This window comes from Muntiacus reevesi, chromosome 11 (assembly GCF_963930625.1).
Source record: "Muntiacus reevesi chromosome 11, mMunRee1.1, whole genome shotgun sequence".
Classification (NCBI taxonomy): Eukaryota; Metazoa; Chordata; class Mammalia; order Artiodactyla; family Cervidae; genus Muntiacus; species Muntiacus reevesi.
The window spans coordinates 31,357,528-31,371,486 of NC_089259.1; the positions used below are offsets into that span (position 1 = coordinate 31,357,528).

The window sequence follows — 13,959 nt, forward strand, 5'->3', positions numbered from 1 at the left end:
AAGACACCACATGTTACAGCGCAACTCAGCCTGTACACCACAACTACTGAGCTCACACACCATAGTTGTTGAAGCCCAGGTGCCCTAGAGCCCGTGCTCCACAACCAGAGAAGCCACGGCAATGAGAAGCCCACACACTGCAACTAGAAAGTAGAGCCCACTCTCTTTAACTAGATAAAAGTGCGCGTGCAGCAACGAAGACCCAGTACAGCCAAAAAAAAGAGAGAAAGAAATGTTAAAGGGACTTCTTTAAGCCAAAATAAAAGGGCACTAAGAAGGAAAAGGAAAAGATGTGAAAGTATAAATCTAAATGATAAAGGTAAATAGTCAGATTCAGAATAATCTGATGTGAATGTGGTGAGTTTAATCACTTATAAACCTTCACTAATGTGAAAGTTAAAAGACAAAAGTAGTAAAAATAACTAAAACCACAATCATTTGTTGATGGATACACAAGATAAAAATATGTAAATTGCAACATCAATATACTACAGCACTGTTGTTGTTGTTTGTTTTAGTTGCTAGGTTGTCTCCGACTCTTTGTGACCCCATGGGCTGTAGCCCGCCAGGCTCCTCTGTCCATGGGATTTCCCAGGCAAGAACACTGGAGTGGGTTGCCATTTCCTTCTCTGGGGGATCTTCCCAGTGCCAAGATCAAATCCATGTTGTAAAAGTGTGGTTTTAAAATGCATTCTAACTTGAATTTTTATCAACTTAAAACAGACTGTTACCAATATAAATTGTTTTGTGTAAGCTTCATGGTAGCCACAAAGCAAAAAACTTATATTAAATACACAAAAGTAAAGAAAGAGGAATCATGCTTATCACTATAGAAAATCATCAGCTCACCAAGGAAGAGAGCAAGAAATGAAAAAGTTGTAGGAGTTCAAGATTCTTAGTTCTCTCACTGTTGGCTTTCCTGCGTGGTCCCCTAGTCAGCCTTGGGATCTGGAGACGCTCTCATGCCCAGAACCGACCTGTCTTGACATACATTGTCAAGAGTCTCAGACCGGGACTACCCTGGTGGTCCAGTGGTTAAGAATCCGCCTGCCAATGCAGGGGACACGTGTTTGACCTCTGGTCCGGGAACTAAGATCCCATATGCTGACCCCTGGTCTGGGAAGATTCCACATGTCGCAGGGCAGCTAAGCTCACACTCTGCAACTACTGAAGCCTGTGCACTCTAGAGCCTGTGCGCCACAAAAAGAGAAGCCACCGCAGTGAGAAGCCTGTACTCACAAGACTAGAGAAAGCCTGTGCAAAGCAACGAAGACCCAGCACTGTCATAAATTTAAAAATAATTTTAAAAAGAGTCTTGAACCACTCTAGATGATGGCTATAGTGGAATATATATATCTGGGCTATAATGAAGGACTGAGGAGCCTGGTATGCTGTAGTCCATGGGGTCACAAAGAGTTGGACGTGACTTAATGACTAAACAACAACATAAGAGATGCTCACAGCAAAATGCTATTTTAGAAGAAGCATCTTACTGAGAGTGTCTGGATAATATCCATTTTATTTTAAATGTAAGAACATTCTCCAAGTGGTAAGGAAGATTTTTTTTTACTTTTACCTTGAAACTTTTTTTTCCTCCAACAAATCCCTTTAAATCTGCTTCCCAGGTGGCACTAGTGGTAAATAACTTGCCCGCCAATGCAGGAGACACAAAGATGCAGGTTCGATGCCTGGGTTGGGAAGATCCCCTGGAGTAGGAAATGGCAACCCACTCCAGTATCCTGGCCTGGAGAATCCCATTGACAGAGGAGCCTGGTGGGCTACAGTCCATGGGGACACAAAGAATCAGACATGACTAAAACAACTTAGTACGCAACGAACTAAAGCCAGTCTGTGTTTGATTTAGGCCCAAGGTGGAGGAGGTGGATCTCCAAAGGTCCGTGAGTCCCAGGTCCTGTCAGGTGGTTTTCCGGAACAACTCTGTGGACCTAGGTGCCCCACGTAAGTCACACACTCCACACGGAGATGCCACTGACTCACAGAAGGAGGGGCGGTCAAACGTGAGGGCCTCCTCCTTGAATGCCGCATGCTGAGTGAAATAAGCCAGACACGAAAGGGCAAGTACTGTGTGACCCCACAGACATGAGGCCCCCGGAGCAGTCAGATTCTCAGAGGGAGAGCAGGCTTTCCAGGGGTGGGGCGAGGGGAGTCTCAGGTGGGAGAGGCAGAGAGTTCCGGGGCCAGAGGATGGGGGTGTCTGCACAGTCTTGTGTCTGTTCTCAGTGTCACTGGACTGGACGCTTCCTATCCTTAAGATGGTAAACTTTATGCTACACGCATTTAACCACATTTTTAAAAAGGTAGGTAACCGCCTGAATTTTTTTAAACCATTAATGCAGAACAAAGAGACCATTTAAAATGCGAACACATCTTCATTTTACAAGGGTGGGGCTGCTTTCATATTTTTTTTTTTACAGCCCTCCATGTTTCTGTGTCTAGAACATTTAAGATAAAGTGAAGGACAGTGGTTTTTCCACCTTTGGCAGTTTGCATTGCCGACAGAGCCTGGACTTCTGCTTGGGCAGGGGAGGCCTCTGTGCTCAGAAAATCTTCTCAGAGACTTGCTGCCAAGGGCACTCCCTCCTGTCCCCACAGCCTCGCAGAGAATCCATGACACCCGAGAAGTGCCAACCCAGAGTCCACCTTGAGATTCTGGGTGGAGCCATCCCGAATGGGAGGAAGGTCATCCCTGGCAGTGGGAAGCCACTACCTGCATGCACTCCAAGACTGTGTGAAAATGGCCTAAAACAGTGGTGCTCCATTCACTGTCCTTAACCCAGGAGCAGAAGTGTCACCTGGGAAGTTGCTAGAACTGTTGGCTCTTGGGCCCCACTGCAGACTAACTGAATCAACCCTCTGGTGGTGGCGCCCACTCTAGTTTGAGAACCGCTGGTCCTGCCTTTGTGTGGGGTACTAGGCTTCTCACCAGTTCCGGGGTGGCTCTCCATGCAGAGAAGGCTGTGGACCACCACATCCCTCTCTCCTTCCACACACAAGCACATAAGCCAGTTCACAACACGTGGACACAAGTTACTTTTTCTGCTTCTAAAGAGCATGGCCACTCACAAGTAAGTCCACTGTCATCGGTGAGCCGTAGTAAACCTTGGGAGTGTGTGGAAGCAGCATGTGCTCGCTCTGGGTCATGTTTTAATCCAAATGTATTAATATTGTTCAAATGTGAGACTGCTCTAGGTCTGACCTGTCAAGGTCAGAAGTTAGAGAAGAGAGGAAATACTCGTCAGCTCTCCTCATTGCCCCATGAGAGCCGATATCTCTTTCAGAAATGATTCTAGGCTTGACTCTCCCAGAGAGAGAGTGCTGGTCAATGAGTTATTCCCTCTGGGAACTTCTACCCATGACCCTGTTATTCACGTCAACCCAAGTAAAGCACTTTGAATTCCTAGTTAAATCAGCTAAATTTTAAAACAGAGACATTTCCAGCATGATGGACCTTTTTTTTTTAACCAAGTTTACTATTAATATTGCATGTTGTCCCCCAGCATGTTTTCAGCTTCAAAACTTACCTTTCTGGGTTTCAGTTGTAGGTTTTAGTTTCAAGACTCAGACTGTTCCAGGGCCTCTTCTCTTGAATGGCGGTAGGAAAATGTAGTGAGGGGCCCGTGGGTCCCCTCTTGAGCTGCTCAGACTAGGCTGGGCCACAGCCCCATAGAGACAGGCATGAGCTCCTGAGCCCCTTGGCCAGGCTGCATCCTCCAGGACATGGCTCTCAAGGAGCATCGGGCACCACATCAGAATCCTTGGGAGAACTTTAAAAAGCACCCAGCCATGTCCAACCATGCAGATCCATTGGCCCCAGAAAGAAGGATGCAGAGAAGTCTTTGTCGGTGGTTCTGACGCAGCTAGGTTTGCAAACTGCCCCAACGCCAAGCCTTCCCCAGACCTCACCACTCTCCCTGTCTCAGCCACCCTGCTTGAGGTGGCCAATGTGTCCCAGTCAGGGAGGGGTTTTGATTTCTGTCACCAGAATGTTCACTGTACGTATTTGCCTTCTAACAGCATCCCCCATGCTTTGCTCTTTCAGATGGGTATGCATTTTCTCAGGTAGAACAAGCTGTGATTTCTCAGGAAGAACTAGTCCGATCTTACGACACCACCAAAAGCAACCCCCAGGCGACTTTTCCTTCTGCCACCTTTGAGTAAGAGCTGGATCTCTGGGTCCTACCCTTTTGTGTCTGTTCTGGGGACAGCTGCAATGAGCCAACGCTCCTCAACACTCCTGTGACTCTGGCCAGTTTGTTATTTCTATACTGATTAAATCACTACCCTTGGGTATAGATGATGGGGAACCCTATGTGCTTTTTCTTAATTTGTCTTCAATGTTTTACCTAATTTATTTATTTTTCCTGTAGCTGTGAGATGATTTATCAGTTGAGTCTGAAGTATAAAATTACAAAGTATTATGTTTTACCAAAATTTAAACTTTTGGTACAGGTTGTTTTGGGGAAAAAAATGTCAAGGATATTATGTTGCATAATAAACTTGTCTTGCTTCATTGGAAAGGGGCCATGCAGGAAAGTCACAGACTAAGAGGCGCAGGCAGCATATAAAACATTTTTCTAAGTAGAATGTCCTGTCCTGTTATGTTGGAGTTTTATCTGATAAGTATGAGATGTGCACCATATTCTTGATTTCAATGAACTCATGTAACAAGTATAGTGTAGACTGATCTTGAGCCTCAAAACCAGGCATACGAGAATGACTGTGTCTCATCCTCCCCTGATTCCCCCCCACATCAGGGCCAGTAGATAATTCAACCTCATTCTTTTTTTTTCTTTTTTTTCACTCTCAGTCATTCTTGTGATTCTGCCTCAGGTGTGTATGAACTCTCCAGGGTTTCAGATGCTGCAAAGCACTAGGCTCCTCCATTCTTCTGTCATCTGCCCACACAGGTCACCATTAAAGACACGTGCTTTCTTTTGGCCTGGCCATTTTACGAGGCGTCTGTGCCAGGGATAGCGCACCGGAGCCTTTGGGAAGCTGGGACCCCCATGCCCATGGCCTAACATTCCTGTCTTAGGGCACACTGTCTACCCAGTGCACTCTGAGGGGACAAAGAGATGTCTCTCAGATCTCTCCGGTAGACCAAGGTAGAGAGCGCCCTTCCTCAAGCCCTGTTCTACCTCTTGAGTTTTTAGGAGTGAAGACTGAGAATTTTTGTAAACTATGTCGATTTTCCATGCTGCCAAAGACTCTTCTGAGGAAACAAACTGAAAATCCTGAGACCTGTTTGAATGGAAATAAGACAACAAGGAAAACACTGGGAGAAAAGCCCATAAATACCTCAAAAAGTTATCCACAAATATATAAAATGAGGTATAGCCATAAGATGGAATGTTATTCAGCTGTAATAAGAATGAAACACACACAAAATGGATAAACCTTAAAAACATTATGCTAAGTAAAAAGAAAGCCAGTCCTAAGCGGGCTCACGGGCTTCCCTGGCGGCTCAGTGGTGAGGAATCCACCTGCCAATGCAGGTGACATGGATTCGACCCCTGGATCAGGAAGATCCTTTGGAGAAGGGCATGGCAGCCCTCTCCAGCATCCTTGCCTGTGAAATCCCATGGACAGAGGAGCCAGGTGGGCTATGGTCCGTGGGATCACAAAGAGTCAGACACAACTTAGCGACTAAACAACATCAAGGGGCCACATACAACATCATTCCATTCACAAGAAAGTCATCAGCAAATCTACAGATGTAAAGTAGACCAGTGGTTGCCTAGGGCTGGGGGTGGAGGGGCTGAATGGAAGGTGGAGCGATTGCTCAGGGGCACAGTGTGTCTTCCGAGGGTGAGGAAAATGTTGTACATTTGGATGGTGGTGCTAGTTGCACAATTCTGTAATAGTCTAAAAATACTGAACTATGCACTTAAGGGTGGATTTTCTGGTATACAAATTATATCTTAATAAAACCATGAAGTTTTTTAATCACCTATTTCAAAAGTGATAAATTCAGACATTTCAAAGCTACCACGTCCATGCTTTTATGTGATTGTAGCAAAATTATGCAGATAGTACAGGCTGCACACTTTGCTAGGGGTACCAGCAGGAAACAAGAAAAACAATGCCTGACACCATGCAGGTTACAGTGTGCTTAGGGAAAAAGTATTACATGCCTACTTTACTTTGACAGCATCTCACCTGTTTCCTGAAAAATATCCTTTCTCCAGCCAGTGAGGCTTACTGAGAAAAGATTTCCTGACCAAAAACCAACCCAATGATGGACCATCCTATGTTAATTATTTGGGAAAATGTCTTGTTCCAAAGCTCCTTGTTAAAACTTCATTTCTGGGCAGGAAGCCTTTTTGGGAGGCTTCTTTGTGGAAAGGAACTTATTAAAGACATGTGCGGTCTCTTGCTGGCCTGCGTTTTCCAAGGCTAGTTGCTCAAGCTTTCCGTCTATTGTTGCTGTTTGATTGGCTTCTTAAGAACTAGGACACCAGGTGGTCTGTCCATTTCCTGGAAATATAGGCCAGCCTCAGCTTCAAGTGACCTCGAGGATTTGATCCTTCGGGGGATGTCTGCACCTGGTCCACTACTGATCCACAACCTAGTATTAATAGAATGAAACACAATATTCGCCGGCAAATAAACGATTGTACACCCACGCTCTGAATTTGGGTTTTGAAGCTCTCAAGTTGGTATTTTTGTCTAGTTACCTTAAACTTTTTTACATTTATGAACTGTGCGCAAAGACAGCAGCCACATTTAATACTCTGAAAACCAAAAACAATCAAAAGTTGAGTAAGATACCCTTGGACAAGTCACTGCTCAAGAATTTTGTTTCGACAGAGCACGGATTCCGTGCACGTTCACCTCTAGGGCGCCTCTTTTCTGCGCAGGTGGCTAGAGACCCAGGATGCTCCGGAAGTCCAGGCGCACGGAGCCCGCGCAGGTGGGCCGGGTGCGGCGCGGGGCGAGGCGAGGCGTGGCCGAGCGGGGAGGAGCAGCGCGCGCTGGGAGGGCGTGGGAGTGCGCGCGGGGTGCAGTCCCCCGCTCACGCAGAGCCGGCGGATCCTTCCAGTTCGCGAGGCGAACGCCACACCCGACGGCAGGAAGCAGGCTTCCCGAGGCGCTCCCAAAGTTCAAGCAAGGGGCGCCCCCCGGCAGCCACACCCCTTCCCAGCTCCTGAAAAGCCCCCTAAGTTCGCGGTTTCCTGGACTCTTTTTATCAACCCCGGTTCCTCCAGCCCCACCGGTTGAGTGCGGGACGCCGGGCCACCCGGACCTAGGAGGGGACGGGGTGACTGGCTTCGAAAGGGTAGGGGCTCGAACCGATGCGGGGGCGACTCGGGCGCTGGAGGCGCGACACCGGCCTTCCCTCCCTCTGTGCACCCCCTTGCAGCCGCAGGTGAGCAGGTCCGCGGCGGGCGGCTACGGGGAGCGGAGACGGAGGTGGGCGCAGGGGTGTGCACAGGTGTGTGCGCTGCACGTGCTTGTGAGTTCACTAGAGGGGAGAAGTGCCCCGACACCCCGTTGGGCGTCGCATGTCCTCGGACCCAGGGGTGGGTCAGCCGGAGCCGGGCACGTCTCTTCCAAGGTCCAAGCTCGCGGCTGTTCTGCGCGGGGACGCACAGCTGGGCTTGTTAGAGACTAATTCGCGGCGCACCCGGTTATTGCGGGTTTGGAAATTCCCCGACTCGTCGGGGGGTCAGCCAGCCAGTTCAGCTGGGGTCTCCACGCACACGATGCGCTCCGGCCCGCAGGGGAGACTTAGCCCGGGCGCCCAACTATGGGTTTTTGCATGCGAGGAGCGCGCGGGGCCTCGGACGCACCTGCTAGCCGATCCTTAGTTTCCTGGCCCCTTAGGCGCCCAGGCCTGGCTGAGCTTCATGAGGGTGGCCAGGACCCAGAAAGCCGTGTCCGCGGTGCACGCTTGGTGCCCAGTTCGGAAAGAGTATTGTACGTGCCTTGGGTCTCTGTCTGGGGCGGCCCTGATGTTGGAAGCCGCTGGGTTGCATTCGTAGAGGGGAGCCCTGAACCCCTGGGCTTTTCAGGGCAGACAAGGGCTTCAAGAAGCCTTTGGATTTAGACAGTGGGTGTTTAGACCGTGGGGAGCGTGCTGCCCTCCCCTGGTGATACAAAAACAATTTGTTTGCAGTTCCTTCGTGGTGCAGTTAATGTGCATAGCTGAAGGTTGTGTTACTCCGCATCCTCCTCCTTTGACTTGGAAAAAGTAAGGATTGGCTACTGTTTTCACCTGCCCCTTATGGAGCGGGCAGAAGTGTTGGGGTCATGAGGGTGTCTTCCCTGGACCAGGAAAACATCAAGCGCAAGGTTGACGACTTAAAACTTCTAGCTTCAATGGAAGCAAATCCTTCTGATTCTTTGGGTTCACCCAAGTCAAAGGGGGAGTATTATTCAGTAAAGGCACACTATTAGTTTTCTTCTGCCTTTCAATAGATTCTGTTTGAAAACAGCTGGGTGACCTCATCATGATAAGATACGGTTTTGTTGGCTGTGAAGCCTTAGGAAGGTTTTGGGCAGCCCCACAAATCGATCTCTGAAAAGCAGTGCCTTGTGACTTTGGGCAGAGGGAAGCTGGATGGGTAGAGCAGGTGGAGACTGGAGGTACCATACTCCCCTAGGCATGTCTCAGAGGGCTGGGTGGGTACATCCCAGTAGAATCCACCCCAGCACCTGGGGAGCCAGCTTCTCAAAGTGATCTGACCTCCCGCTGATTGTGGTGTTGATTATATAGTGTTGTCGCTGGGAGACCAGTGTCTTGTATCTATCTGTGGGACCTCTTGGATGCTGTGTCATTCGGCCTGGGTCAGTCCAAGTTGTACAAAAACAAACCCTTCCTGGGATGTCACGTGCACACCTGCTGCAGTGCTCAGACCTCAGGCTTGAAGAGATGGAGATGTGGCTCTTGAGGTGGTAAGTAAGGAAACTGATTCTTTGAGCCCTGTGTTCTGTTTCCTCCTCTCACCAAAAATCACGTGCAGGAAAAATACTTTCCCAGAAGCCTGCTGTTGGCTTTTAGTTTTGTTCATGTTCTTTAGCTATTTGAACTTTTTAAACATCAAATTCCTGAAGCTTCTAGTGCAAGTGGTAACAGCAAATAAATACAAACCTTTCTCAGCACTCTTCTGATCACATTATTTTGATTATTTCTCTGAAGGGGGCTTTATTTTTTTTAGTGGCCCCTTTCTGTTAGTTTGTTTTGATACTTGCTTATTTGACTGCCTTAGATCTAAACTAGGTTAAAGCAACATTCAAAACTCCCAGCTCTACACAGCCGTCAGCAAACACTCAACCTCCCGTCATTTGTTGTTTTTCAGCTGCTAAGTCATGTCTCTCTCTATGACCCCATGGACTGCAGCAAACCAGGCTCTTCTGTCCTCCTGTGTCTCCTGGTATTTACTCACATTCATGCATGTGAATTCATAAAATATAAGTAAGGATGGGGAATTAAAATTTATTCACTTTTCTAGAAATGGTTCTGAGTCAGGGCAAAAATCTACAGAAATCTTTTCCCTTGAAATAATGATTCAAAAATTTTAGAATGCTGCCAATCAGATGGAAAGACAGCAGGGCGCAGCACTTTCCCTGAATAGGAAGAAAGAAGACTTGTCCAATGTTGATGTTTGTAGCTTTTCCACCTACCAGATCTGCATTTGTTTTGTCCACAGTTTATATTTTTTTCTATTCCTCTTTCCCCCCGAGCACTGGGTGAAAATCAAATTGGCTGTGTATTAACAGCAAATCAAACATCTGGGCTGACAGTGAATATTTGTTTCACATGATTTGCTCCCAGAGCAGCAATTGAGGCCTGGAAGAGCGTTCCATCCTGGTCATGCAGCTTCCTTCTACTTCAAGGTATTAGGATGTGTTCAGAGAGGGTTTTCCGCTTGCCTGGTGGCTCAGACGGTAAAGTATCTGCCTACAGTGCGGAAGACCTGGGTTCAGTCCCTGGGTCAGGAAGATCTGGAGAAGGAAATGGCAACCCACTCCAGTATTCTTGCCTGGAAAATCCAATGAACAGAGGAGCCTGGTAGGCTACCGTCCATGGGGTCACAAAGAGTCGGACACGACTGAGTGACTTCACTTTAAGTAGGGTTTTAGGGGGAAAATAAATGGTACCCTTGTGCACAGAGTAGGAAATACTTCCTAGAAAGTACTGACTGGGAAAACAAATGCCAGTAATTCAAACAAATTGCAGGTGGTAGGCATTATATTGTGTTCAATAATTGTTAAGTAGTTGTGGAGTCACTAAGTTGTGTGTGACTGCAATCCCATGGACTGCAGCACACCAGTCTTCCCTGTCCTTCACCATCTCCTGGAGTTTACTCAAAGCTCCTTTCATCCTCTGTCGCTGCCTTCTCATTGTCAAGTTACCTGAATGAATTTATAAAAGGTGCTTTGGAAACAGTAGTAGTCAACATTTTTAACCCCGTATACCCAGTGATTAAAATAATTTTCCTATACCTTCTTGAATGATGAGAAATTTCAAAAGAAGTGGTTTGTCTGTTTTTTCCTATCAAAATTTTTTTTATTGGTGTATAATTGCTTTATGGTTAGTTTCCTCTTCCAAGTAGTCAGTGATCTGAAAACAGTGAATTTTATGCTTGCCCATGTCAGAGATTCAGAAGTGTCTGCTTGTTTTGGTTGGGAAGGAATCAGCTTCATGGTGGGCACAACCAGGACGTATCCTGTGACTAACAGGAGACAAATGTTAGTTTGTGTCTCTTGTCTTTGATCAAGCTCCTTGCCCTCTTTAGTTCACCTGTTCAGGCCATCTTCAGATCCCAGTAGAGTTATCACAACAACATAACCTTGGCAACTCTACCAGAGATGGTTGAATCCCCCTTCCCCAACCCACCCACATGCCGACCCCCTGCAGAATCCGCCTACCTGATCTCTCCTCCCTGCCTGGGGCTCCAGCACCTCTCCACGGGTTCATCCAGTCAAGATGCCCTGCTGTCCGTTTTCAGACCTATGTGTCTTTGCAGAGGCTCCAGTCTCACCTGAAATGCACCGCCTCTTTCCTTCACCCAACCTAGATGCCTCCCTCCAGTCTCCTCTGAGCTCTGCTTGGACCTGTTTTAACATCACATACCTTGTCTCCATCTTGTGGACTAAGAGTCTCTTCACTCACATTTCCAGGGCTGCATGCGTGTTGTCCACTTGGTAGATGCTCAGTAAACCTTTGCTGGATAGATAGACTTCTGGCCAGGTCCAGGGCTGAACTTTTCTGCAGGTTTAGTTTGGGTTCTCTGGCCTTGAGTGGTCCATAAACTGGACTTTTAAAATTCATTCTTATGGAAGGCAGAGGGAAAAAAACAATCCAGGTCTGAGTAATCACTTGAACCATGATCTTTTTTGTATCAGGCGCTTTTGATTTCCATCCTATATTTCAGACAAAGTTCCTGAAGGCATGTAGTCAGTTTGCCCTGGCCGAGCATTCAACAAGGAGCCCACCTTCCCTCGCATCTGTAGTGGCTGCTTCTCGTCTTCTAATCCCGCAATGTCTTGAATCCCAACCAGCTGAATTTCCTGATACTGATTTCAGAAATAGCTTTACCACAATTAACTAAAAGTTAGACTATTCCAACAAAAAGCACGTTTCTTCTACTGGATGTGCCATTCTTTAACTTGGAGGGAAAGTTTTTTTACCTTTTTCCTGTACATAACACACAATTCCCTTCCTTCTCACACATGCTTCTGCTGTTTTAAAATAGCAACTACAGCTGCCAGTAGAGACTCTTGGGGGAATTTTTAAGGCCACTAATCAGTTTCACAGCTGGAGGCAAAGCTGGGGAATATTTTTCGCATGACACACCAGGTGCTTTGACCTTGTCGGGGCAGCCAGAGGGTTAAGCTTAAGGAGTGGGGGGAGGGGGGAGCGAGGGCCAAGGGACGAGACCACCGGAGGCCCAGCTCCTTCCCCTGACCCCTGCACTGTGCAGAAACCAAGCCCGGCACCAGGGGGATCCCAAGTCCTCCAGGAGCCTCTGGGGGCATAGAGCTGGGGCCGTGAGGACCCCCCCAAGTCCTCCCAGAGTCTCTGGAAGTGCTGAGAAGGTCAGAGCTCTCGGTTCCCCCTCTGAACTGAGCACAAGTCCCAGACTTAAAATGTATGCAGAAGCAAAGTCCTCCTTGAAAGACACCTCCTCCTCCCCGATGTTGCTCAGCCTCCAGGGGCATCAGAACCTTGGAGGGTTCCTTGGAACATGGATTGCTGGGCCTCAGTCCAGACTGCTGTCTCCATAGGCCCAAGAATCTGCATTTCTGACCCATTTCCAGGCGACTGGAAACCACTGTTAGAACTTCTTTTCTGTCCAATCAGTTTAGTTTCTTTCACTCAAATATTTACTCACAAGAGAGTTTGTTTCCCCCAGACACGCAACATGGATGTGGTGAGCAGAGCAGATGAAGAGAACAGAGCAGTGGTTACCAGAGGTGCCTGTTGGGAGAGGTGGTGACCGGTACAGGGGGTCAGTTGTCTGGTGACTACAGAAAAAAGTTTTGGTGGTGAGCATGTTGGAGGCTATAAGAGACCCAGGATGCTCTGGGAATCCAGGTGCAAAACTTAACTCACAACTCTCAAGTTGTACATCATCTTAGTTGACAGTTTTGGTGACCATGAAGGGACCCAGAGTGGTCTTCCTTCCTTCACCTGAACTCCATGAGGAACCGGAGCTTTGGTACCAGCAGCGGCCCCTTGTGCCCTTTTGCCTTCTTGGGGAATCCAGACGAATTTGGGTAAATCTCTCCTGGTTCTCGAATCTCCTGTGTTGGTTGAGATTCTGAGTTTTATTTGGTGGTGGAGCAGGTTAGCTGCCCCCTCCCAGTTGGAAAGATGCGGTTGGGGGGAGGGGAGCAGCTCGGGTGAAATATCCGGGGCAGAACCACTCATGGTCTAGACACTGAGTGGGGCTCAGTTGGAAGATACTGAGAAATTTCCACCCAGTCAAGAGATACTGGGTGGGAGGCTGGGTGAAAAACCCCAGCAGAACACCCAGCCCATGGAAATGTACTGGTCAGGGTCTCGACTGAAAGAAATTGAGGTATACCCAGGGCTCAGTTGGAAAGGTACTGAGGTCACTCCATTGTAGAGGATTGAATGATCTTGGCTGAGTGCATAGGTAAGAGGCTGATCTGATGCTTTCCCTCAATTCAGCTGTCTTTATAGCATTTGCTGGGATAAAAGTGTGGAAAATACATGAGAGCTTTGCTTTGAAGAAAAGGGACAAGACTCCTCCTGGCCGGTTACGGTTTTCTCAGGTGATGGAGAAATTTACTGGAGTGGTGGAGGCCTAGTCCTCATACCATGCAGTGGTCCCATAGGGAAACTCACTCATTAATTAAAATATTTGCTCGTCCAGGGGTTGCACATAAGAACTGGCCATTTAGCAACCTGAGCAGCCATGGTCGTCTTAGATTGCTGGAGGCAGAATCCGAGACACATAAGAGGGCCGAAATGACTCTAGGGTGACTCCTAGAAGAGTTAAGCTCACAAGCAGCACAGGGCCCACTACACCAGTTCACTAGTGATTTTTATCCCTGACAAATTCAGCTTAAAATGGGAAATAGAATCTTGCAGAATCAAAAAGGAGGGGCATCAGAAAGCCAACCTCCGACCAACACCCCAGCCAAATTCATGTACAATATGTACGGAGCTCATACTTGCAAGTACCTAGTTAATTGGGGAATTTATACTAAAGGAGACCCTAACTTAAAATGACCAAACTGGTGTTCTTTCCATATTCCAAAATTGATATTTTTGCATGCACAACTAGAAAAAGCCAGCCGTAAGATCAAACAGACTGAATGGAATGCTTGCTTTGAGTAGTGTCTAGAAGCTTCTAAAAGAGGAAATAATAGAATAACTTCTTTGCAGGAAACCAACAAAAGATTGCTTGATATGATATCAGAACTAGGAAAAGTCGCTACTGCTAACTCTGTCTCTCCCTC

General features: G+C 47.5%; 1 protein-coding gene across 1 annotated transcript in view; it reads left to right on the forward strand.

The window, feature by feature from the left end:
* The window catches only part of LOC136144121 (phospholipid-transporting ATPase IB-like), a 93,779-nt gene extending 85,947 nt beyond the window's left edge, over nt 1-7,832 (forward strand). The window contains exons 35-37 of the mRNA XM_065901795.1: nt 6,882-7,090; nt 7,230-7,434; nt 7,580-7,832. Of these exons, the coding sequence (XP_065757867.1) occupies nt 6,882-7,090; nt 7,230-7,434; nt 7,580-7,832 (667 nt within the window). The remainder of the gene's footprint in view (nt 1-6,881; nt 7,091-7,229; nt 7,435-7,579) is intronic.
* Nucleotides 7,833-13,959: the final 6,127 nt, after the last annotated feature.